This window comes from Pleurodeles waltl, chromosome 10 (assembly GCF_031143425.1).
Source record: "Pleurodeles waltl isolate 20211129_DDA chromosome 10, aPleWal1.hap1.20221129, whole genome shotgun sequence".
Taxonomy (NCBI): Eukaryota; Metazoa; Chordata; class Amphibia; order Caudata; family Salamandridae; genus Pleurodeles; species Pleurodeles waltl.
The window spans coordinates 726,343,245-726,369,919 of NC_090449.1; the positions used below are offsets into that span (position 1 = coordinate 726,343,245).

At 45.7% G+C, this 26,675-nt stretch overlaps 1 protein-coding gene across 3 annotated transcripts in view; it reads left to right on the forward strand.

Moving 5' to 3' along the window:
* The window catches only part of EPC1 (enhancer of polycomb homolog 1), a 1,031,213-nt gene that overhangs the window by 712,267 nt on the left and 292,271 nt on the right, over positions 1–26,675 (forward strand). For all 3 annotated transcript variants that reach the window (XM_069211249.1, XM_069211248.1, XM_069211247.1), the window contains exon 7: positions 15,307–15,480. In XM_069211249.1, the coding sequence (XP_069067350.1) occupies positions 15,307–15,480 (174 nt within the window). The remainder of the gene's footprint in view (positions 1–15,306; positions 15,481–26,675) is intronic.

Genomic DNA, 26,675 nt, shown 5'->3' on the forward strand with positions numbered 1-26,675 from the left:
AATATTAATGCGGCGGATCCACATTGCTGATACAAGTCTGGAAGCATTAAGGAACTCACTTTTTGGAGGATTCACTAGATTTTAACCTTACAGAGGTAGTCATTCATCACTATTGCATCCTTGTGGACAGATTGCAACATGGTGTAAGCCTGGTTAGCTCATTGGACTCTCTCAGTGAGGTTAGGTACCAGCTAAGAGAGATCATTGCAGAGGACGACATTCTTGTAGTTTGATGCTTACGGGCAGGTCCAGCATAGGAATTAAAGTCCTGCTGCTGTTCATTGACAGACGAGATCTTTGTGGGGATCAGTGTGGAAATTGGCCACTCCACCTATAGAGTGACAAATAGCCAGGCACATTTGACAAGCCTGCAAGGAAGCCTTATCGTGGAATGAACTGGCTACTGGCTACCAGCATTCATTTGGCCATAACAACCTAGGTGCATTTGAGGGGCGTTAAGATGGAGGACCTGCACTGAAAAATAACCACAGTGAGAGTTTTGAGCGTTCATTGTTCCTGACTTGCCTAGTACTATCCCATCCTCTTTGCTGCTTTACAATAATTCTCTCCATAGCTGTTAATTTGAAATCTCTTTAGGCCTATTCTGTTTCTGCTAATGCCCTTATTGGAAGTCTCCGTTGAACATTACATGTAAAGACCAGTTTGCAGTGTGAATCTTTATTCTGCCATGTAGTAGTTGGGTCCTGAATTCTCCACTTGTTCTCTAGTTTGCTCGTCCTTTTATTATTATTTTTGTTTTTTGCTTTCTGCTGTGACGTTGTACGTCCTCCCCCGGAAGCTCCCACTCTTGGTCTTCATCCTCAGATTCGTTTTATTCCGCCATTGGATCTGGATAATTTGCTGAAGGCTCTCCAAGTGGAGGTCCACACTGAAAGATTATGGGTAGAAGGAGGTTGAGGAACTAGGCCCTCCCAAGGCACCAGAGCGACGGTAAGAAGAGAAAGAATCCTTCTATGAGGAGGAAGAAGATTAGGAAGGCTTAGAAGTGTTTCAGGGGTCAGAAGACTCTGAATATACTGAAACCCAGTGGCATGAAATGGAGCCTGACTCCCCCGAAAAAGGGGTAGAGCGCTATCCGTCAAGATCTCCACCTCCAGGTAATATTGCGATGTTTATTCCTATCATAAAAAGACTGCAGACAGGTATGGGGTGTGGCTAGAGGAGGGAAAATCACAATCTTGTTTCTTACTGAAAACCTTAATGCCATCCCAGACAAAGCAATTAAGTCCTTTCTATGCTAAGCAGTGTTCTGGATCAGGGAAGGGAGTCATTTAAAGAGACCACAACATGCACAGCAGTGACCCCCCAAGGGTGGAGAAGAAATGTAAACATTCTTCAAAAGATCCTGTCTACATCAAGGGTACAGTGCTCTCTGGCTCCATCATCACTTCCACAGTGAGTAGGAAAGCTAACATCCCAACAACATTTGATCAACCTCCAGGCAAGAATAGTAAAAGAATGGATCTCATTGGCAGGAACTGCGAGAGAAATGCAGCCAGTCAACCGGCCATAGCAAACTTTAACGCCCTCTTGAGCAGGTTTGCATACCAACATGGGGAGGAAATGGCAGAGCTCATAAAACATATTCCTGAACAATGCAGAAAGAGCAGCAAGCCTAACGGAGGAGGGCAAGAAATTACAAATGCATGCCTTAAATCGGCATTGGATGCAGCGGATTCAGCAAGTCACTAAATGATGGCGGGTACAACATTACAATGCCATTCATGGTTATGAATCCCGGGATTCAGAAGGTAGTTGCAAGCCAACATCATTAATACCCACTTCACTGGGGAAGAACTGTTTGGGGGCATCATTGACGAGACAGTGCAACAGCTCACAAAGAATAATGAGACTGCAAAGTCCAATGGGAGCATAGCAGTTTAGGGGAAATTTGAGAAGAGGAGCCCTGACAACATGCAGACCCATAGGAAAAGGTAGTTTTCAAACTAGCTCTATACATCACGGTGTCCAAAGTACCAGCTAATCTGCATCCCAGCAGCAATGGCAGTACCAGCAGCAAGGCTGCCAATCCTTTCGAGGAAGATCATGTGGGAGGGGACAGCCTCACAGGGGACGTTAAACCCCTCCAAACAAGTGACTTGGCTTACACAAACAGTCTGTCACACTATGTATATTGCATAGAATTGAACAAAAAAAACCACTAGCAAGAGGACCAAAGAAAAAGGTCTATTCAGACGAGGAAACATCTCGTCTGCTCAAGGAGGTAGAGGAATTGCTGGAAAAAAGAGCAATTGAAAAAGCACCCAGAGAAGAGATCAACAGGGGAAATTACTCAACATATTTCCTAATACCAAAGGGAGACGGATCTCTACATCCAAGTCTAGACCTCAGATTCATAAACCAGTTCACTATAGTGACTATAGATTTAAAAGATGCTTTCTTGCACATCCCAATGAATCAAAAACACAAGAAATACTTGTGATTTGTGTTGAACAAAACTCATTACCAGTTCAGAGATCTAGCTTTTTAAATAAAATCAGCAAGAGTATTTACCAAGTGTTTAGCAGCAGTGGCAGCACACTTAAGAAGAAATTAGATACATGTTTATCCTTATTTTGATGACTAACTGGTAGAAACAGACTCCCTCAACCAACGCAAGGAGCATATACAACAGGTGATGAAGACACTCTTCACACCGGGGATCTCCATAAATATAGAAAAGTCATCCCCAAATCAAAAACAAGAAAAATTGTTTCTTGGAGCAAGAACCAATTCAGTACTGGGGAAAGTATATCCTAACAAGAAGAGAATGGGTCACTACTGCAGGAAGGTCACCTTTATCAGAAGAGACAAGCTCTGACAGTGAGGACCGTGGGGAATTTGTTGGGGAAAATGGCTTAATTCATCCCTCTGAATCCATATGCAAGATTAGATATGAGACCGATTCAGGGATGGCTTCCAAATCAGTTGTCACAAGTAACAGGGAATTGGGAGGATCTAGTGGCTGTCATGCTGAAACTACAGGAGGAAATGGCTTGGTGTCTCCTATCACATATAACACAAGGAAGGAATTTTGCACAACCAACTCCAACTGTGCCATTACAACAGATGCTTCTTATGGGGGCTTGGGAGCTTACATGGGTTTGCTCAGAGTCCGATGGGTCTGGAAGTAGTACGAGGCATTACAGCATATCAGTGTTATGTAACAAAAAAATTGTGTTCCTAACCTTAAACCCTTCACTGCTAAACACCCCCAAGCCCTGATGCTAAGCCTTTTTTTGGCTATTTGGGTAGTTTGCACAGAGGTCCACATAAGCTATTTGCGCTAGATTTGAATTCCCCCCCCCCCCCCAAACATCCTAGGGCTTCTAAGGGTAACCCAGGGTTTGTGGATTCCCCTGGAAGGGACCGAGAAAGTAGCCAAAACACAGCTAAATTTTGTTTTTTTTGGGGGGGTGGAGGGGGGGTTAATGTGAAAAGAGTGCTGCATAAGAAAGCATCTCTGCTTTTTTTTCTCCCTGCAAATAGCATCAACAAAGGGTTTGCGGTGCTCAAATCACCACATTCCCAGCTTTCAGGAACAGGCAGACTCTAATCAGAACAAACACATTTTTCAACAGTTTTGGCATTTTACGGGAACATACCCCGTTTTTCCTATTTTTGTGCTTTGAACCTCCTTTCAGTTTGTGACAGAAATGGGTGTGAAACCAATGGTGGAAAGTAACAATTGAGATAAAAAAAGATTGAAATTGAGTTGAAAAAACAGCCATTCCTGTCTGTTTTCAACTGTAACTTTTTCCAACTATGGCATATATATTCTAAAGCAACATACTGTTACGTTCTCTGGACTCTTCTGGTTGCGGGGCTATATATAGAGCCTGTAGGTTCACCAAGAACCAGAGGTACCCAGAGTCAATAAATGAGCTGCACCTTGCAGTGGGTTGTCATTGTGTACTGGGTATACTGCATTTAGTAAAATATCAAAAGTGAAACATAGGTATCAAGGAAACCTATGTATTCCCGAAATGGGCCCAGGATGTGGAGTTTAGAAGCAGTGTTTATGTGCACATCTCTGAATTTGTGGCTGAATGTGTCCTGGAACCTGAGGGGAGCCACAAATTTCCTACCACTCAGCATTCCCTTTGGTCGTCTGATAAAAATGATACCCAGAGCTCCTTCAGGTGGCCACTTGATTCTGCCATCTTGAAAACAAGATGTGCAGAGGCCCCTGGGAGCATATGGTTGGTCTGGACAAGTGATTGATGTCAGTGACCCCCTCTGATAGGTGCTCGCCGTGCAGAGTGACCAGTCTCCTTGGTAGGACTGTTTAGGGACTTCCTTGTGGGTAGGTCTCCAGATTAGGCATGCAGGACTCAGTAACGACCTCTTATGCTCCTGGCCACCGGAGCCGCAACTTGACTCTTAAGGAACCAAACAAGCCTGCAACTCCCAAAACGACCTTGCCTTGCAACATTGTTTCTCTGGCTTCTTCCAGCAACTGCAACACTTCCACGACTGTTCATCCTCTGGGGTCAACAAGACTTCAGCTGCACAAAAGAAGCAAGAAGGAATCACCCTTGGAGTTTAGGAGCCACTCCCCTGCATATGCCGGCACCTAAAGCAACAACGACCGGCTGCTGGGATCTTCTGCCATCCGACTTCAGGAAGAATCTCCAACACAGGTGGTGGGTCTGGGTGGTCCCCTTGGTCCTCTCTACCTGCTGTCCAACTTGGCAGACGTGAGCCCTTGCCTCTCCTTGCAGGACAGTACCCCTGTGCACTGTGACTTCTGCAGCAACCAAGGTTTGTTGACTCTTGCTCCAAGGGATCTTCAGGCCCCAAGTAACCCCAGCCTCCAGCACTTCATCCTTACAAGATCAGTCCCCCCCCTTCCCCCACCTACTGCTCCAGCTACGAGGGACTCCTCTCCAGGTGTGCTGACTGGGCTTCACTGCAACTTAATGTGCCTGCTGCCACTGGGTTGCCTGTGGGGGCTGCGACTGCTTCTGCTGTCTCTACTGATTGCTGAGGGTCATACTGGCTTCCCCTCCAAAGGTCGAGTTCCCTGGACCTTGTCTTCACTACAAATCTTCCTTTGCTCCAACTTGCAGTTTGCCTAGGCTTGTTTGTGGTGCTCCTGACCATTTACGACCACGTGACCGACATGGGACATCTCCACAACTCCAAGGACCTCTCTACAGCTCCTGGACTCCACAGATGATCTTCATCTCTTCCCCCTCACCCACCCTCCTCCCCAGATCTTCATCCACAGAAGGGTGAGTAGTGTCTCCTGCCCCGTCTGGACACTCCATTGTGAACTGGAGTCTATCTCCTTCTTTTCCAGGCCGTCTTCTCCTGTAATCCATCATTCGGTTCCACCGGACTGGTCCTGGTCTTGCAATCTTCCTTTCCCAAGTCCTCTTGTTAGTCTTCAGGAAGACTAGGTAAGTTACCTCTGCCCTCCTGGTCGCTGGGGGTCACTTAGGTACTCACCTCAAGGGGTCCGAGTTCCCCTCTAATGCCTCCATATCCTTGGGTGGGGGACTTCACTTCGCATTTCACTGTTTTAGTATATGGTTTGGACCCCGCAGAGGGCCTTAACTATTTTTCACTAATTGCTGCCAATGCTTGTTATCTCTTTATGCTAATTCCTAATAATTACTATATATGTATGTATGTATGTATGTATATATATATATATATATATATATATATATCAGTAATAGAGAGAAACAGAGAAAATACATGGCTCCCTAAAGGGGACCAACCCTTGACTAAAGGGCTGCTCCCCAAATTCATCCAATATATTTTCCCTGGTGGCCTAGTGGTTTCTGCCTATTGGGGGCAGATCTGCATAAAAACATGTCTGACCTGCCCCCAAGAGGCGCAGAAATGTCCAGAATGCTTGCCCCCAAAGGGCCACTTCCCACGCATCCAAAACACTCGCACTTACACACACTAACAAAAATCCCTGGTGGCCCAGTGGTATTCCTGATGCACGGTCACAACCGTGCAGCAGGAATACATTTCAAAGAGACACAGGAGGAAAGGAAAAACTCTCAAACAGCCCTGCACCACGGATTGCAGCAGAAGCCCTATCGCTGCCATCCCTGGTGCGGAAGTGTCGATTTGTGGCCCACGGGAAAAGCGCCAGAATTTCCCCCATGGGTGGGTGCTAGGACAGCTGGGAGCCATCCGACGCGCGCACACACCGCGGTGTTGGACATCTCCCAGCTGTCACGAAGCACACAGGAGTTTTGAAAGCCTTTCAGAAAGCGGTATTAGGGAGAACAAATTTCTTAATTAGGAACGTCACAGAAAAATTGAAAGTTTACACAGAAGTTTATCTAGAAAGTGTCACTAGTAGCAGTGGCAGTTCCTCCACCCTCCCCAGAGGATTGTGGATATTCAGATGATTATTCCAATGTGTCTTACTCAAGCTTGGTGCCCAGACCTGCAGGGTTTGCACCTGTTAGGTCTTATGGCCTTGTGCATTGTGTTGGTACCTCATGTCAAATGGTGATCAAGAGCCTTGAATGGCGTTTGAGAAGGCAATGGCTGCAACACTAAGGAAATATCTTGTTTTAGGTGCATCTTTTCCAGTCAGTGCATCGGTATCTGTACTTGTGGATGAATGGACGGCTCCATCCTTTTGAAGTTTTACCCTGTCAACCCCTCTGCAGGCTGCCTTAGACAAGCATGCCTCCTTGATGACCTGTGATTGCTTATCTGGGCATCAAGATGGCACACTGTTTTTGGTCTGTGCAGGAGCAGTGTCTGCACATAAATGTGCTTGATTTGCAGGCGGTCCATGTATGCCTGTAGGGTTTTCTCTCTTCTACCTTGCGGACAGTGTCCAGATTCTTTTGGACCACTTCGCCACCATGCATTACATCAGTAGAGCTGGTGTGGAGTCACAGATCCTATGTTGGTAGGCAGTTTTCCTCTGGCAGTGGGGAATCTTCCAATATCGATTCACTTTGAAGACTTCCTCAGTGTGAATGTAGAGGAAATTCTCTTGTTTACTCTCACAGGAAGCACACAAATGAGACCTACACTCCGAACTGATGGAGGTGATATTCTCCAGAATGTGGTTTACCTTCGTGGATCTTTTTGCCATGGCCCTGAAAAGAAAGTGTTATTTATTTTGTCCCATACACTTCCCTTACCTAAGGGATTCCTTAAGTTCTTCTCACCTCAGTGGATACTACACGAATTCCCACTTAATTAAAAATTACTTTAAAAGGTGCTTGAGGATCAGGCACAACCAACTCTGGTCACCATATACTGTGCAAGAAGGTGGTACGCTGGTCTGTTGGCACTGATTTTCCTCTTCCTCTCCTGTGCAGAGTGGACCAGCAGGAAGGTCGTCATCTCCACCAAAATCCCAGTCACTGTGGCTGTAAGCATGACGATTGAGCAGCTACAGTCCATTTTGTCTTCCTGATGAGGTTGCAGGTGTCATCTTTGCAGCCAGGAAGCCGACTACATAATCCATCTATTCATCCCAGTGGACTAATTTTGTACAGTGGTACCAGTTGGAAGGTATTGACCTCCACATCCAACCAAACGGGAGTAATGTCTCACGAAAAATGGGAGCCTGGCATGTGATGCCATACTGAATCAACTGGACGCGTCCCAACGTAGTTGAGATTGAGGGCAGTGCAGGAGCTAAAAAATGGCGAGCTGGTAACTAAACACACTGTTTAACATTGGGTCATCCTTTGCCTCGAGATCTGCTATGCCCTACCACCACTTCGAGCAGGGTTCTGCTTTGGGAGACCTCGATAAGGTGAACAATCTTTGGGAAGATGCACCTTCAGAGACACATTTTTACACACCTCTACATAACAGAATTTCTAGTGAGTAGATAATCTTCCTGCAACTTTCTCACAGCCTAATCTTCTGCGTGATGAGTTTATGCCATGTTTAAGATCCTAAGGTATGAAAACGTGTTATATGCTGCATTGGTCACTGCCATTGCTCTCTCTGTTTCTTTCTGGATACCTGAATGGGACGCAGAGTGAATATTTGAACTGATGTCAGTGTGCTTGTTGGCATCTAACATACTCTGGTGACCTCATACCTGGAGGGGGAGTTGCAGCTGGTGCCACTTTGTGATCCTGAAGAATCGTTAATGGAAAAAAGATTCCTGCTGAAATAGTCGGACTGAGTTCTCCTTTCAATATGGTGGAGTATATAATTGTTATACACATGATGTATAGAAATTATTATTCCTACTTTGAGAAAGATGTACATTTTTCAACGATTACAAATGCCACTATAGGTCAAATGGCTTTTTCAGGACTGGAATCCATACAAAAAAGATTACCTTAACTCAAAAAATAATCATTCTTTCAAAGACAATCATTCAACAGCATGCTAATCGTGAAGTCTGAATACTTAACATTGTTGCTTCTCCTTTGTAGTAGCTCTAAATTACAGTGTGTTAGCTGGCCCAATGGGGGACACAGAAGACCACCTCCTGTAGTCAAACCTTCATTAAGGGTCCACTGGCTGCACTTGTACCTACTATCTTCCAGTCCCTGTAGTGTTGGTTCTATTCAGTCGTTGACTTATATTGGCATTTGTGATGGCTGACACACACAAATCGTTCTCACTGTAGGAATAATTATAAGTTCGATGGCATCTGTCGCTGTAGATACACATGGTATGCATGAGCTCGCCATCTGGTGTTGGGTCGGAGTGTTACAAGTTGTTTTTCTTCGAAGAAGTGTTTTCGAGTCACGGGACCGAGTGACTCCACCTTCTGTGCTCATTGCGCATGGGCGTCGACTCCATCTTCGATTGTTTTCTTTCCGCCATCGGGTTCGGACGTGTTCATGTCGCTCCGAGTTTCGGAACGGAAAGATAGCTGAAGACGGAAGATTTTCGACGGTATCGTTGCGATCCGGTTAGAGATAGACACATACGACGACGCGTTGAACATCGAAGCGCTTCGGTGCCCTTCGGGGTAGATTTCGGCACCCCGTCGGGGCCTAGTCGGCCCGACCGCGTGGAGGACAACGCCGATGGATCGGACCCCGTTTCGATTCTGCCCCGAATGCCACAACAAATATCCTTATACGGACCTGCACTCGGTCTGTAATCTGTGCCTGTCACCCGAGCACAGTGAAGAATCCTGCGAGGCCTGTCGGGCGTTCCGGTCCCGAAAAACTCTGCGCGACCGTCGAGCGAGAAGACTGCAGATGGCGTCCACGCCGAAAGAGCGTCGACAGTTCGAGACAGAAGAAGAACAGGAGGAATCCTTTTCCATCCAGGATTCAGACTCCGACGAGCTACACTCTACAAGAACTGTGAGTAAGACGTCGAGATCAAACCTTAAAAAAGGAAAGAAGGCCCAGGGGACGCCACTGCCAACCGGCCATGGCTCCACCCAAATTCTCGGTGACCAACAATCGGCACCGAAAAAGGCCCATTCAGTGTCGAGATCGTCCGACTTCGGTCGAGACACCGGCACGCAGCCTCCTCGGGACCGAGAGAGTGCTAAACAGAAGCATCGACACCGAGAGTTCGGTGTCGACACCGATCGACGCCGAGACAGTGGCGCCGAAGACCATAGAGGCCAAGAATTTTCGGCACAGAAAAAGAGGAAGGTTACCTCGGAGCCGAAAAAACAATCGACAGGGCTTTCGGAGCCGAAAAAAGCAACATCAGACCCTGTTTCTGGCTCCTATACCGAAGAGCATTCTATGTCTTCTCAACTGAAGAAACATAGATTTGAACAAGAACTGCAATCCACTGACGTGGATCACACGCAAAAGCGTATCTTTATTCAGCAGGGGACTGGGAAGATCAGTACCCTTCCACCTGTCAAACGAAAGAGAACGCTTCAGTTTACTCCTCAGCAAGACACAACACAAAAGGTAACACCTCCTCCCTCGCCTCCACCTGTAACTCCGGCTTCGCCAACTTACACCCCGTCACATTCGCCAGCTCACACCGCCATGAGCCACGACGACCAAGATCAGGATGCGTGGGACTTGTACGACGCACCAGTGTCTGATAACAGCCCAGACACATACCCAACTAGGCCATCACCACCGGAAGACAGCACAGCCTACTCACAAGTGGTGGCTAGAGCAGCTCTATTCCATAATGTGGAACTACACTCGGAACAAGTAGAGGATGATTTTTTATTTAACACCCTCTCCTCAACCCACAGCTCCTACCAAAGCCTGCCGATGCTCCCAGGCATGCTACGCCATGCAAAAGACATTTTCAAGGAGCCAGTTAAAAGTAGGGCAGTGACGCCTAGGGTGGACAAAAAGTATAAGGCGCCTCCTACGGACCCTGTCTTCATCACCTCTCAGCTGCCACCAGACTCTGTGGTGGTAGGGGCTGCCAGAAAACGGGCAAACTCACACACTTCTGGGGATGCACCTCCCCCAGATAAAGAAAGTAGGAAGTTCGATGCAGCCGGGAAGAGGGTTGCTGTCCAAGCAGCAAACCAGTGGCGCATCGCAAATTCACAAGCGCTGCTAGCGCGATACGACAGAGCCCACTGGGATGAGATGCAGCATCTCATTGAACATCTCCCAAAAGATCTGCAAAAAAGAGCAAAACAGGTTGTTGAGGAGGGTCAAAACATTTCCAACAATCAAATACGCTCCTCCATGGATGCAGCAGACACGGCCGCAAGAACCATTAATACGTCGGTTACCATCCGTAGGCACGCATGGCTCAGAACGTCTGGATTCAAGCCAGAAATTCAGCAGGCAGTGCTTAACATGCCAGTAAACGAGAAACTTCTGTTCGGTCCGGAGGTCGACACAGCTATAGAAAAGCTCAAGAAGGACACTGACACTGCCAAGGCCATGGGCGCACTCTACTCCCCGCAGAGCAGAGGATCTTATAACACCTTCCGCAAAACACCTTTTAGAGGAGGGTTTCGGGGTCAGGCCACACAAGCTAGCACCTCACAGTCCGCACCGCCCACCTACCAGGGACAGTACAGGGGAGGTTTTCGGGGCCAGTATAGAGGGGGGCAATTTCCTAGGAATAGAGGAAGATTTCAAAGCCCCAAAAACACTACCAACAAGCAGTGACTCACACGTCACTCACCCCTCCCACACAACACCAGTGGGGGGGAGGATACATCAATATTACGAAGCATGGGACAAAATAACTACAGATACATGGGTCCTAGCAATTATCCAACATGGTTATTGCATAGAATTCATGCAATTCCCTCCAGACATACCACCAAAATCACAAAATTTATCAAAATACCATTCACAACTTCTAGAGATAGAAGTTCAAGCACTACTGCAAAAAAATGCAATAGAATTAGTACCAAGCACACAAATAAACACAGGAGTTTATTCACTGTACTTCTTGATACCAAAAAAGGACGAAACACTGAGACCAATTCTAGACCTCAGGGTAGTAAACACATTCATCAAATCAGACCACTTTCACATGGTCACACTACAAGAAGTGTTACCATTGCTCAGAAAACACGACTACATGACAACCCTAGACCTCAAGGACGCATATTTCCATATACCAATCCATCAATCACACAGGAAATATCTAAGGTTTGTATTCAAAGGAATACATTACCAATTCAAAGTATTGCCTTTTGGTTTAACAACCGCTCCAAGAGTATTCACAAAGTGCCTAGCAGTAGTCGCTGCACACATCAGAAGGCAGCAAATACATGTGTTCCCGTATCTAGACGACTGGCTAATCAAAACCAGTTCGCTCACACAATGCTCAAACCACACAAATCAAGTCATACAAACCCTCTACAATTTAGGGTTCACCGTCAACTTTGCAAAATCAAACATTCTGCCAAGCAAAGTACAGCAATATCTAGGAGCCATAATAGACACAACAAAAGGAGTAGCAACGCCAACTCCACAAAGGATCCACAATTTCAACAGGGTCATTCAACACATGTCTCCAAACCAAACAATACAAGCAAGAACAATACTACAGCTCCTAGGCATGATGTCCTCATGCATAGCCATTGTCCCAAACGCAAGACTGCACATGAGGCCCTTACAACAGTGCCTAGCCTCACAGTGGTCTCAAGCACAGGGTCACCTTCTAGATCTGGTGTTGCTAGACCGCCAAACTTACCTATCGCTTCTATGGTGGAACAGTATAAATTTAAACATAGGGCGGCCTTTCCAAGACCCAGTGCCACAGTACGTAATAACAACAGATGCTTCCATGACAGGGTGGGGAGCACATCTCAATCAACACAACATAAGAGGACAATGGAACATACATCAAACAAAACTGCATATAAATCATCTAGAATTATTAGCAGTTTTTCAAGCACTAAAAGCTTTCCAACCAATCATAACCCACAAATACATCCTTGTCAAAACAGACAACATGACAACGATGTATTATCTAAACAAACAAGGAGGAACACATTCAACGCAGTTAAGCTTGTTAGCTCAAAAAATATGGAAGTGGGCTATCCACCATCAAATTGGTCTAATAGCACAGTTTATTCCGGGGATCCAGAATCAGCTGGCAGACAATCTCTCTCGAGATCACCAGCAAGTTCACGAATGGGAAATCCACCCACAAATTCTGAACACCTACTTCACACTCTGGGGAACACCACAAATAGACTTATTTGCAACAAAAGAGAACGCAAAATGCCAAAACTTCGCGTCCAGATACCCACACAAGCAATCCCAAGGCAATGCCCTATGGATGAACTGGTCAGGAATATTTGCTTACGCTTTTCCTCCTCTCCCTCTCCTTCCTTACCTAGTAAACAAATTGAGTCAAAACAAACTCAAACTCATTTTAATAGCACCAACGTGGGCAAGACAACCCTGGTACACAACACTGCTAGATCTGTCTGTAGTACCACACATCAAACTGCCCAACAAACCAGATCTGTTAACGCAACACAACCAACAGATCAGACACCCGGACCCAGCATCGCTGAATCTAGCAATCTGGCTCCTGAAATCCTAGAATTCGGACACTTACAACTTAGCCAAGAGTGTATGGAAGTCATAAAGCAGGCCAGAAGGCCATCCACTAGACACTGCTACGCAAGTAAGTGGAAAAGATTTGTTTGGTACTGCCATCATAATCAGATACAACCACTAGAGGCAACTCCAAAACATATAGTAAATTACTTGCTCCATTTACAAAAAGCAAAGCTAGCCTTCTCTTCTATTAAAATACACCTTGCAGCAATATCTGCATACCTGCAAACTACATATTCGACTTCCTTGTATAGGATACCAGTTATCAAAGCATTCATAGAAGGGCTTAAAAGAATTATACCACCAAGAACACCACCTGTTCCTTCATGGAACCTAAACGTGGTTCTAACAAGACTCATGGGCCCACCCTTCGAACCCATGCACTCTTGCGGAATACAATTCCTCACCTGGAAAGTTGCCTTTCTCATCGCCATTACATCTCTAAGAAGAGTAAGTGAAATTCAAGCGTTCACAACACAAGAGCCTTTTATACAAATACATAAAAATAAGGTCGTCCTACGACCTAATCCAAAATTTTTACCAAAAGTTATTTCTCCATTCCATCTAAATCAAACGGTAGAATTACCAGTATTCTTCCCACAGCCAGATTCTGTGGCTGAAAGAGCACTACATACATTAGATGTCAAAAGAGCATTAATGTACTACATTGACAGAACGAAGAACATCAGAAAAACTAAACAGCTATTTATTGCATTCCAAAAACCTCATGCAGGTAACCCAATATCAAAACAAGGTATAGCCAGATGGATAGTTAAATGCATCCAAATCTGCTACCTTAAAGCAAAAAGACAACTGCCCATTACTCCCAGGGCACATTCAACAAGGAAAAAAGGTGCTTCAATGGCCTTTTTAGGAAACATCCCAATACAAGAAATATGTAAGGCAGCCACTTGGTCTACGCCTCACACATTCACCAAACACTACTGTATAGATGTGCTATCCGCACAACAAGCTACAGTAGGTCAAGCTGTATTAAGAACTCTATTTCAGACAACTTCTACTCCTACAGGCTAAACCACCGCTTATGGGGAACTAACTGCTTACTAGTCTATGCATACCATGTGTATCTACAGCGACAGATGCCATCGAACTGAAAATGTCACTTACCCAGTGTACATCTGTTCGTGGCATCGGTCGCTGAGATTCACATGGACCCACCCACCTCCCCGGAAGCCTGTAGCAGTTCAGAAGTTACCTTCAATTTTGTACATTTGTATATATATTACTTAATCCTTTAATAGGTACATACTTACATTTTTCATTGCGCGGGCACTATTACTATAGTACAACTCCTACCTCACCCTCTGCGGGGAAAACAATCGAAGATGGAGTCGACGCCCATGCGCAATGAGCACAGAAGGTGGAGTCACTCGGTCCCGTGACTCGAAAACACTTCTTCGAAGAAAAACAACTTGTAACACTCCGACCCAACACCAGATGGCGAGCTCATGCATACCATGTGAATCTCAGCGACCGATGCCACGAACAGATGTACACTGGGTAAGTGACATTTTCATTACTGTACGTCACAACCACTTTTTGACGTTATCTTTAGGACCTTCAATAAAGATAATAATTATTTGGGCTCCAAGAAGCAATTTAAAAATCCTTTGGGGATTCTTATTTACTATTCATTTTTTCATCTCATTTTCACATCAGGTTGAGCCTACTTTGACTGTTATTTTGGGGTGTAGCTGGGGCATTGCTGATGAAGCATGCCAAGAAATGTGGGTGACGCTTCCTGTCTCTAATATTAAACCCCACTGCTACATCCTTTTATTTTATCTGATGTGCTATCTGTGGCAATAGACCCATACCAATCTGAAGCCTTGAAGGAGTGCTCCATTTGGTGATAAATCCACCATAAATATCATTAGCGAAGGTAAGTAACATTTTCTTATCAACATGCACATACAGGACACCATATTAAATTGAGAATGCCTGAGAATTAAAATTCACTCTTCCCACCGCTCTTGGCGAAAAATGCTGGATTTCTGAATAAAACAGTAAAAAGGTGACGAGTGAATCTATTAAAATATTCTCACCTCCTATAACTTTATGTTGTTTTTTTCAAAATGTTTTTTCTTTGTCCCTGCCCTAACATATGCCATGTTACTTTTCTGGATTCCATCCTTTTTTCTTTTATTGTAGAAGTAATTATTCTAGAAAGAACTCTTCTCTACGACTAGTTAATTTACTTTTCTATTTAATTACAAAACATTTAACTTAATAGTGCATGTACCCATTTGAATTTTATAATAACCAAAGATAATTTATAAATCTGGTTGTTTTTACAATATGTTTATCTCTGTCTCAGAAATGTGAAGTTATACGACCTAAAAGAAAATATGAGAAGAAGCCCAAAGTCTTATCTTCGTCTGCTGCTGCTACTACTTCCCAACAGACGAATCCTGCGGTGCTGCCTATCTTTATTACCAAGGATCTTAATCAGTATGATTTCCCCAGCTCAGATGAAGACCGTCTTTCCCAGGTTTGGCAGTCATTATTCTTCAGAAAAATCATTTGTTTTCTTTATATTCTGGACCTTCATAGTGTCTTATGTTCTCCATTATTGGATCTTTCATAGATTCTCCTGCTTGAATCATTCCCCATCATCGTAGTGGGAATACCATTTAATAGCAGTATAGAGGAATTGTGCATACAAGTCAGTGTTAAAATGCATTCACTCTCACAGCTTATTCACATCATTAGAAAAGACCCAAAGTCCAGCCAATCAGACGACAGCACCCTTCAGAACCCTCATTACAGAAGCTCCAGTCTCTCAGATTTCTACTGTACGTTGTGTGAAGGGAGTCTGTCTGAGCTCTGCTCAGTTTTCTCCTTGCAGCTTCTGGAAATTTTCAGTCTTGATTCCATAATGTCTGAAACATCTTAAAAAAAAAAAAAAAAAAGGAAATGCCTCTTCAAACCTTGCACGGCATGTGGAAAAACAAGGCTTCTTGTGGATAACCTATAATAGAACTGTCTCTGCTGCCTCTACTCCAGCACGAGGTAAAGGATTGTAAACTTTGCCACACTTTTGTCCCAAAACCTTGAAGGACAGGGAAGGGAGGCTTTTATTGTGGCTACAAAAATCCAAGACGCAAAAACCTACATCTTTGGAGGAAAATAGTGACACCTCCTCTCAGTCTAACAAAAGAGAAGGGTCCTATGATTGCATGGTCTGCATGAAAGAGAGAAGACTTCATCCTCCTCTCTACCTAGGAAGATTTCTAAAGACTCTTCTGAACAGCAGCGAGCCAGATCAACGTCAGCCGGTAGGAAAATTCCTGTCTGTTCATGCGACGTCGAGAGACAGGACATCGAAGACTCAACTCCCTCATCGGGATAGATCTGCGTCGACGGTCACACACCGATCGACTTCGAGCAGGCACATGAGTGCTCACATGCCGTCGAAGGCGAGTCGTCATCTTCTGACGTCAGGGCATCCGCTGTCGAAGTCGGCTTCAAGAACAAGGTTGAGGTCCCCACATCATGCAGCGTCGAGACACTCGTCGCCGTCGGCCCATCGATCGACGTCAAGACACTCAACGTCGAAGCATGTTCCTACAACGGGCCCCCACTCGTCGTTGAAGACCAGGTGACCTCTAAAAGCCCTTAAAGTTTCCCACCATGGGTCAGTCAAAGAATCTCAAAAAAAGGGGAAAAAACTAATCTCCTCACAAACTGCCTCCTCTGAGCCTAGCACTCCATCTACATATGCTGTAGAACAACCACATACATCCTCCTCAGAATTGTTGACAGTCATAAAAGTCATCCTAAAGCCTCCCAGTGTCTCATCCACAAGACCACTGACGATGAAGACGACCACACAAGATGTCTCTGAAGCACCAGTTCCGTCAATGATTTAATCATTGATGAAGACGCCGTTGATGACCACCTCGCTGCTGACAACGACCCCGCCGACGAAGTCTGTAACGACGACGCAAGAACCTCACGGCAGCTAGAGATACCATTGCCGAGCACTATCACCTCAACAACGACAATACAAATTGCCAAAATTTTCCTAAGTCCTCAAGGTAACTCACCAAGCAAAGTCTTTCCTTTTCCTCCGAGCCACTTGCTAGATCTAGGGGATTCTGAGGATAAGGGCCCCTTTGGAGCGGCCCAGAGCTCATCGGGACTCCAGGTTAAATACTAGGATGACAGAGATGAGGATGAAGAAGAGCAATATTATGGACATTGTTACAGCCCACAAGCCAAGCAAAGACATTTCCAGTACCACTACCAAGACTACCCTGAACCGCTCCCAGGCAGGGTGACATTCATGTGCCTATGTCACTTTTTCAGGATTTACAGGCCATGCTCCAGGACTATTGTAGAAGGTTCCCAGAACTTCTGCAAGAGCAGTGAGTGGCCCCGCCTCTGCCAATATCTCCTGCAACTCTCCCTCCGCCAATAACTTCCAGGATGACACCTGCTTCCAGCATAGCAGCACCTCCATGGGAAGACCCAATGTCATTAGATGATGATAGGGAGGAAGGTGAGCTTCAGGATACTTATCCACCCCATGATGAATGGGATGATTCATATCCCCACTTCTTTGGCTCCAACACCACATCCTGCATATTCTCTTCCAGGGGATCCTCATCAGTAGTCCTAAACATTGAATATTCCCACCCCATGCGGGGACCCCGGAGCATATACAAACACATATGCATATATATGTGAAACATATGATAAATAATACTTGAGTAGAGAGTTTCAATATAAATATAATATATACACATGTAAACAATAATGCAGTCTATGTTGAGAAAAACGGCTAAATATTCATTGGTTTTGGAGTTTTTTTTTGAGGGGGGGCTTATTTATTTTCTTTAGTAAAACCTTCAATTAAAGGTACAAACTTTTGTAATTCAAGAATAAGGCATAGAAAGTATAAGAAATCTATAATAAAACAGAAAAAAACTACATTGAAAATAAAAGAGCAATATTAGCCAATAGGCTGCATGCAGGTTAACAATGTAGAATCAAAAACACTGGCACTGTGCCTTTAAGACCCTGAGCAACTCCAGTTATCCCACCATGCCTCAGGGGTGAGAGTGAGGTGACAGTTGGTTCACAGTTAGATCAGTTCTTTTTTCCGACTCCTTCTGTGAGGATCCTGGAGCATTGAGCTCTCATTTTTCTGGTTATTTGGCCAGAAAGATTGTCTAAAACTATATCTTCTCTGCTTTACTCAACGGCTCTCCATATTGCCTGAGTAGAGTGGCAACTGTTTCTCACAAATATGCCTTCACTTTTTGTGAAATGTCCTTGTGGGAAGAAGGCCCAGTCAGACCCACACTCTGTGTGCATAGTATGTTTGCCTCAGAGTCACTGCCCTGACATCTGCAGACATTGTAAGAATCTGTCCAAAAGAACTCTCAAGGACCGAGAAAGGATTAGTTTGCATGGTCTGCATGAAAGAGAGAAGACTTCATCCTCCTCTCTACCTAGGAAGATTTCTAAAGACTCTTCTGAACAGCGGCGAGCCAGATCAACGTCAGCCGGTAGGAAAATTCCTGTCTGTTCATGCGACGTCGAGAGACAGGACATCGAAGACTCAACTCCCTCATCGGGATAGATCTGCGTCGACGGTCACACACCGATCGACTTCGAGCAGGCACATGAGGGCTCACATGCCGCCGAAGGCGAGTCGTCATCTTCTGACTTCAGGGCATCCGCCGTCGAAGTCGGCTTCAAGAACAAGGTTGAGGTCCCCACATCATGCAGCGTCGAGACACTCGTCGTCGTCGGCCCACCGATCGACGTCAAGACACTCAACGTCGAAGCATGTTCCTACAACAGGCCCCCACTCGTCGTTGAAGCATTTGACGTTGAGATCTGAGAAGTCGGGAAAGCCTCGCTCGGCATCAGGAACTCGCAGATCTCTGTCGACAAAAGTACTATGTTGATCGAAGTCGAGACAACCTTCACCTGTGACACCTGTCTCACAGAGAGCTGCTCTACTTACCAGCTCCCCTCAGAGGTCATCAACAGGACTGCAACAGACTTCCAAGACTGCTCTACCTCACCAAGGTACGGTGGTCACTATTCAGAGTGGGTCATCGGGGGCATCAAGAGCATCATCCCTAGGACACCTCTCACCTACAAACTTGTCTCTGAGGTGGTTGGAAAGCCTTAACAAGACACCGGCTTCTCCAGACTCACTATATTCACACCTTTATTCGCCACTGGCGTCGTTGCCGCGAACGCCTTCACCAACGATGCCCGCCGAGCGGACAAGGCCAACATCGGATCAGCCACGTCCTAGACACCGGCGCAGCCAGTCAAGATAACCCACCAGGAGTAGGTCGCGATCCAGACGTCGGTCTAGATCACAACGACGCAGGTCTCCTTCGTGGTCGACAGCATCGGAGTCTTCCATCAGAGACTATTTGCCAACCCTGACTAACTCCCCTCCGGCAAGAGTATCGCCAGTGGATGATATTACAACCTTCAGCGAGGTGTTGGTTAGAGGGGCCCAGAAACTTAATATAGACATTCCAGAACCGGCTACTTCATCGTCTGTAATTTTTGAGACCCTACATCATCATACCTCGTCCAGACAGTTATTGCCACCGGTTCCTGGTCTTCTACAACTGGCCAAGGACACATTTCTGTCGCCTGCTAGCCTACGTTCAGCTCTGGCTAGGATACTAAAAAAGTATAAAGCCCCAGACCAGGATCCTTTGTTTCTCAGGGTTGATCCACCACCAGACTCTGATTTTAGCTGCTGCCCGTAAGACCGATTCGGTGGCATCATCATCAACGGTTCCTCCAGATACGGAGAGCAAACATCTGGATTAATTTGGCAGAAAAATGTGTTGCACCTCAGCAGCATTCATGAAGGTCTCTAGTGCCTCTGCACTGTTGGGGAAATACAACCGTTCTTTGTGGGACTCTCTGAACCGGTTCGTAGAAAAATTTCCTGGGGAAGATAGGCAAGATTTCGAAGAGATCCTTCAGGAGGGGAGTTTGGTGTCCAACCAGGTTAGCAGTGCTGCTGCAGATGGCGCAGACTTGGCGGCTCATGGCTACGCACATGGCATCTGTGCAAGGAGATCCTCGTGGCTACGCCTTACAGAGTTGAAATAGGAAGTACAACACTGCATCCTGAACCTGCCTTTTAATGGGAACTCCTTATTTGGGTCGCATACTGATGAGATGGCGAAGATGAAATCAGAGGTTGACACAATGAAAGCAGTGGGGCTAGATAGGTGCAAAGACTATAGAAGAAGATACAGGCCGTATGATAGGCACCCTTATCAACAGAGGGCTAAAACCCCTTATTGGTCCCAAAGACCTCAGCAGAAGCAAAGACGTCCATTTTTTCAGTCCCGCAAAATGACGAGAGATCATGGACCAAGCAGACTACAACAGTCTACCCCCAAGGCATCGGGCAAGCAATGAGAATTCGCTTCCCCTAATCCTGTCCACCACTACAGTGGGGGGAAGTATTACGAATTATGTACACGAGTGGCACACCATAACAAACGACATATGGGTGCTGAACATTGTAGAGAATGGATAATCTCTTAGTTTCAAGTCTCCGCCCCGCTGCTCCCAACGAGGACAAAGTCTGCTTACCAGTCATTACTACGGAAGAAGGTTCACATCCTGTTGCAAAAAAGAGTGATAGAGAAGGTTCCATCTTCTCAAAGAGGAAAAGGAGTGTACTCCTGATATTTTCCAGTGAAAAAGAAAGGCCAAGAAGGGGTTTTCAGACCCATTTTAGATCTGAGACATCTGAACAAATACATTTGAAAAGAAAAATTCAGAATGTCAGCCGTTCACCAGATTTTCCCTCAGCTACAAGGGGACTGGATATGCTCAATAGATCTACAGGATGCATATTTACACATCCCGGTCATAGCAAAGCACCGACAATGTCTTCACTTTGTAGTGACATCACAACACTACCAGTTCAAGGTGCTGTTTTTCAGACTAAAATCAGCCCCTCGGACAGTCTCCAAATGTGTAGCAACAGCGGCACACTTGAGAAAAAGGAATATCTTTATTTATCCATACTTAGACGATTGGCTGCTAAAAGCCATCACTGCAGAGCAGACCGTAAATCATCTCAATATAGTTCTGAACACCTTCAGTTCTCTGGGTCTGCAGGTCAATTTCCAAAAGTCCAGTCTCACCCCAACTCAGACACTCCATTACCTGGGGGCGATTCTAGACACCAATCTAGAAATGGTGTATCCTCCAGTGGAACGACTATCATCTGTAGCACAGAGTGCCACACACTTCTCCACACTCTGAGGCCTACGGCCCGTCATATAGCATCTCTGTTGGGCTCCATGGCCTCCTGCATTTTCATTGTCCCGAACGCCAGATTCCACATGAGATCTCTTCAAGAGAATCTAGAGGATCAGTGGAGTCAACGCACAACCAAATGGGAAGACAGAATAACCCTTTCAACCGCGGCTTAGGCATCACTACAGGGTGGATTCGCCATCAACACCTGTCGGTGGGGGTTCCTTTTCACCAGAGCACTCCTTCCGAGATCCTTGTAACGGATGCATCACTACAAGGCTGGGGAGCTCACTTGGGGCCCCTCCAAGCACAGGGCCTGTGGTCCAGCAAGGAACAGAGTTACCTCATCAATCTGCTGTAACAGAGAGCGGTCCATCTGGCTCTCAAGTCTTTTGCTCCATCTCTCAAGGGAAAGTCCATTCTGGTCCAAACGGACAATACAACCTCGATGTATTATCTGAACAGATGGGGGGTGGGGAGGGGGCAAGATCTCGTCCTCCGTCTCGAGAGTCTCAGACCATCTGGCACTGGCTAATAGCGGAGGATGTCTGTCACAGCGGTTCACCTCCCGGGAGAACAAAACTCAAAAGCAGATTTCCTAAGTCAAAGTCTAATAGACTCTCACGACTGGGTGCTTCACGACGTCGTAGCAGACATTTTCCAATGGTGGGGTCAGCCTCAAATAGACCTGTTTGCTGATGGCGTCAACAAAAAATGCCCTGACTTCGCATCCAGGTTCTACCAACCAGGGACTAAGGGGAATGCCCTGTTGATAGACTGGTCAGGGACATTTCTCTACTCCTTTCCACCGATTTCCCTGATACCTGCGGTGATCAACAGTTTTTACAGGTCCAAAACAAGGATGATACTCATAGCCCCAGAATGGCCTGGGCAATATTGGTACACAAGTCTTCTCCAGTTGTCAGAACAACATCACAAGAGGCTGCCATGCAGACCAGATCTTCTCCACAGATTAGGGGGGAAAATTCTGCATACCAACCTTCCCTCGCTGAGCTTGACAGCATGGCTCCTGAATTCCTGCAATATGGACATCTAGGACTCTCGCAGGAATGCATGGATATTTTAAAGGAGTCTAAAAGACCTTCGTCACAATGCTCCTATGCGTTCAAATGGAAGAGATTTTACATGTGGTGCCGGTAGCATGATTATCATCCAATTTTGGCCCAGGAGGAGGTTATCTTGCCTTACCTGTTACATCTTGCGAAGTCAGGGCTGCAGTTTTCCTCCTTTAAGGTACATTTATCTGCCATTACAGCTTATCATAAGTCGCCCTCTCAAAAGTCTTTCTTTACTATGCCAGTGGTTAAGGATTTCTTAGAGGGCTTGAAAAAGGTTTTTACACCAATTCGGAAACCCTCACCTCCATGGGAATTGAATGTGGTCTTGTCTAGACTTATGGGCGCGCCTTTTGAGCCCATCCACAAAGCTTCTTTGCAACACCTTACGTGGAAGACAGCTTTTCTGGTAGCCATTACCTCGGCTAGAAGGGTCATTGAGATTCAGGCTCTATGTTCAAGGGAACCCTTCACGATTTTCGACGATAACAGAGTAGTTCTAAGAACCCACCCATTGTTTGTGCCTAAGGTGGTGTCAGACTCCACATTAACCAAACTCTATCACTTCCAACATTTTTTTCCTCAACCTGTTACTCCGGTGGAGAAAGCCTTGCACTCCCTGGACCTTAAGAGAGTACTGAAATTTTACCTTGATAAGACTAAGTCAATCAGACATTCTGATCGCTTATTTGTTAATTATTGACATATGAGAACAAGGAGAGCGGCCTCGAAACAGACTTTCTAGATGGATAGTTTTGTGTATTGTGACTGCTTATCAATTGGCTAACAAACGATTGTTCGCTAAACCTAAAGCCCACTCCACGAGAGGGAAAGCAACAACTGCAGCCCTTCTTAAGAATGTACCCATCCGAAATTTGCAAAGCTGCCACATCGAGATCCGTACATACTTTTACCAGGCATTACTGTCTAGAGTCAGATGCCAAGACCGACACTGAAGTGGGTCAGGCTTCTTTAAGAAATGTATTTGCATAAGACAAGTACGTTGCCTGCACTTCTATCACTCCATCCGCAGGGGTGTGGGATGGGCTTGCTAATCTATTCAATGTTTATGACTATTGATGAGGATCCCCTGGAAGAGAAGGATAAATGACATACCTGTAAATCCTAGTTCTCTTCCAGGGGTGTCCTCATCAAAGACATAACTAACCCACCCTCCTCCCCGGACATGATTTTTAGAAGTGCAGCTCTACCTATTTGTTTCTTCTATGTCTCCTTGTCACCGGGGGAAAAAAGTACTGACCTAGCTGTGAACCAACTGTCACCTCACTCTCACCCCTGAGGCATGGTGGGATACTGGAGGTGCTCAGGGTCTTAAAGGCACAGTGCCAGTTTTTTTTATTCTAATGTGTTAACCTGCTTGCAGCATTTTGGCTAATAATGCTCTTTCATTTTCAATGTAGTTTTTTTCTGTTTTATTATATATTTCTTACACTTTCTATGCCTTATACTTAAAATACAAAAAGTTTGTACCTTTAATTGAAGGTTTTACAAAAAAAAAGCATTTTTGCTGTTTTTTTCAACATAGACTGCATTACTGTTTACACATGTATATATTGCTCTAGACTTTGATGAGGATACCCCTGGAAGAGCACTAGGATTTACAGGTAAATAACTTATCCTTCTCCTCCAGAGGAAATCGAGGAATTTCATAATCTAATGGAATGGGCTGCAGCAAGATTTGACCTACCAATTTCAGTCAAGCAGTAAGATTGCTTTCTATAGGACTTTAAGGGTCAGGCAAGAAAATCTGTTTGAGCCATTCAGATCATAGATTCTGTATGGGAAGAGGGGATCAAGCTCATGAAGAATCGTGCAACAGTGGCAGCGGTTCTTCCGCGAAGTGATAAAATATACAAGGCCCCAAAAGATTCTCTTGCTTACCTAACAGGCATCTTAAAGCAGGATCTGCAGTCTCACAAGCCGCACAGCGTTGTTCTAAAAATCCTTCCACTTCCATCTCAGCTCCAACAGAGAAGGAAGACTGGCTCTTGGACAATATAGGGAACAGGTTTTCCACCATGTCTGCCTTCACTGTTCGTGCGGCCAATTCCCTCACTATCTTAGGCCACTACGATAGGCAGATGTGGTCAGACGTTGGTACCCTCATTGACCAAGTGCCTGAAGAAAAAGAATCAGAGGCAAATAAGACCTTATAAGAAGGTGAGCACACTTACTCTAAAATTATAGGCTGCCCTATGGACATAGCCTCCACTGGTTTTCGACAATTGGTCGAAGCACTGATGTAAGGCGGCAAGGCTGGCTCAAATCAACATTCTTTAAGCCAGAAGTCCAAGCCAAGATTCTAGATATGGCCTATGATGGAGAAACACTGTTTCGGAAACACTTAGACTATGCTGTGTTGGCCATCAAGAGTGAGACGGATATGGCTAAATCCTTTGGAACCTTGCGGTTTAGAAAATTGCCTTTTCAAGAGGCACATTGAAGAGGCTTTGCTGCCTATAGAGGAGGAAATCAACGCTTCCAACAATATCAGGCCCTCCAGTCACGATATAGAACTGCCTGTCAGCAGTATCCCTACCGCCCACCACCCACAGCAGCATACACAAAACTGGGTCCCCGAAAGGAACAGCCCACCCAAACTCTGGCCACCGGTCGCAAGCAGTGACCTCAGGGAAGTGCTGTCTACCTCCACTTCTTCCCATCCTGTGGGTGCGAATATTTGAAGTTATCTCCAGTACTGGTGGAAAATAGCATAGGATAAATGGGTATTGGACCTCGTCATCTATGGCCATACCCTGGAGTTTATCGACAAACCACCAAGGGGAGTGCACCCTCCTCATCTTCACTTACTGAAAAAAGAAACTCTCCAACGGAGCAATCGAAAAAAAGTTACCTTTTCCCTAAAGGACATGGGTTCCTACTCGTGTTTTTTCCTCATCTAAAAGAAATCAGCGTAATGGAGACCCATCCCAGACGTCAGAAGGTTGAACAGATTTCTTCAAAAACAATCCTTTCGAATGGTCACTCTCTAACGTCCTGCATCTTCGGAACCACGCAGACTAGATGACAACTCGCAACTTAAAGGATGCATATTTCGACATCACGAGCACTGCAAATATATTCAATTCACTGTAGCCAGCACCCATTACCAGATTAGACGCCTCCCATTCGGTCTCAAGTCAGCTCCCTGCATTTTCACCAAATGTCTTGCTTGGTAGCAGCTGCCGTCAGAAAGGTAGGTCATTGGGTAGTACCCTACCTGGACAACTGGCTGCTAAAGGCCCAGACACTGTCGCAGGCATCCAAGGCTACAAAAGCTTGCACCACATTATTTCGCAAACTGGTCTCACAGTAAATCATCAGAAGCCATATGCTACTTCAAAGCACCAGATAATGTTTCTGGGCTCCACCCTGGAAACCATCCAAGACGAAGCGTTTCTCTCCGAGGACAGACAACAAACGCTAAAAAGTCTGGCTATCAAACTCTTCTGAAAAAAAGTCAGTTTCAGTGCGTCTGTACAAGTCACTGCTGGGCAGGATGTCCTCCTCACTCAGTCTAGTCCCTCTAGCTCACCTTAAAATGAGAACATTACATACGCCGACACCCTCCCAACCCCACCCTGCACTTACAATGTCTAAGGTTTTGCTTAGACACTGTAGGTGCATAGTGCTCGTGCAACTATGCCCTGACCTGTGGTATAGTGCACCCTGCCTTAGGGCTGTAAGGCCTACTAGAGGGGTGACTTAACTATGCCACAGGTAGTGGGTTGTGGGCATGGCACTCTTAGGGGAGTGCCATGTGGACTTAGTCATTTTCTCCCCAACAGCACACACAAGCTGTGAGGCAGTATGCATGTGCTGAGTGAGGGGTCCCCAGGGTGGCATAAGACATGCTGCAGCCCTTAGAGACCTTCCCTGGCATCAGGGCCCTTGGTACCAGGGGTACCATTTACAAGGGACTTATCTGTGTGCCAGGGCTGTGCCAATTGTGGGAACAAAGGTACAGTTTAGGGAAAGAACACTGGTGCTGGGGCCTGGTTAGCAGGGTCCCAGCACACCTTCAGTCTTAACTGGCATCAACAAAAGGCAAAAAGTCAGGGGTAACCATGCCAAGGCTCCTTACGCCCTATGTTTCCTTATACACTATGTGTAGAAGCAATAAGCTTTGGCAAACATTTGTGAAAAATAGTTAGGGCTCTATTGAAGGGGATGGGGGGCAAACCAGATACTTAAATAGTGGAATGCAAAGGGAAGTCCTCCCACCCAAGGATATGGAGTAGTTAGCGGGGAGCCGGGAGAACTCGGGACCCGCAAAGATGATGTAATTTGAGATGTCATCAGTGATGTCACTGACCAT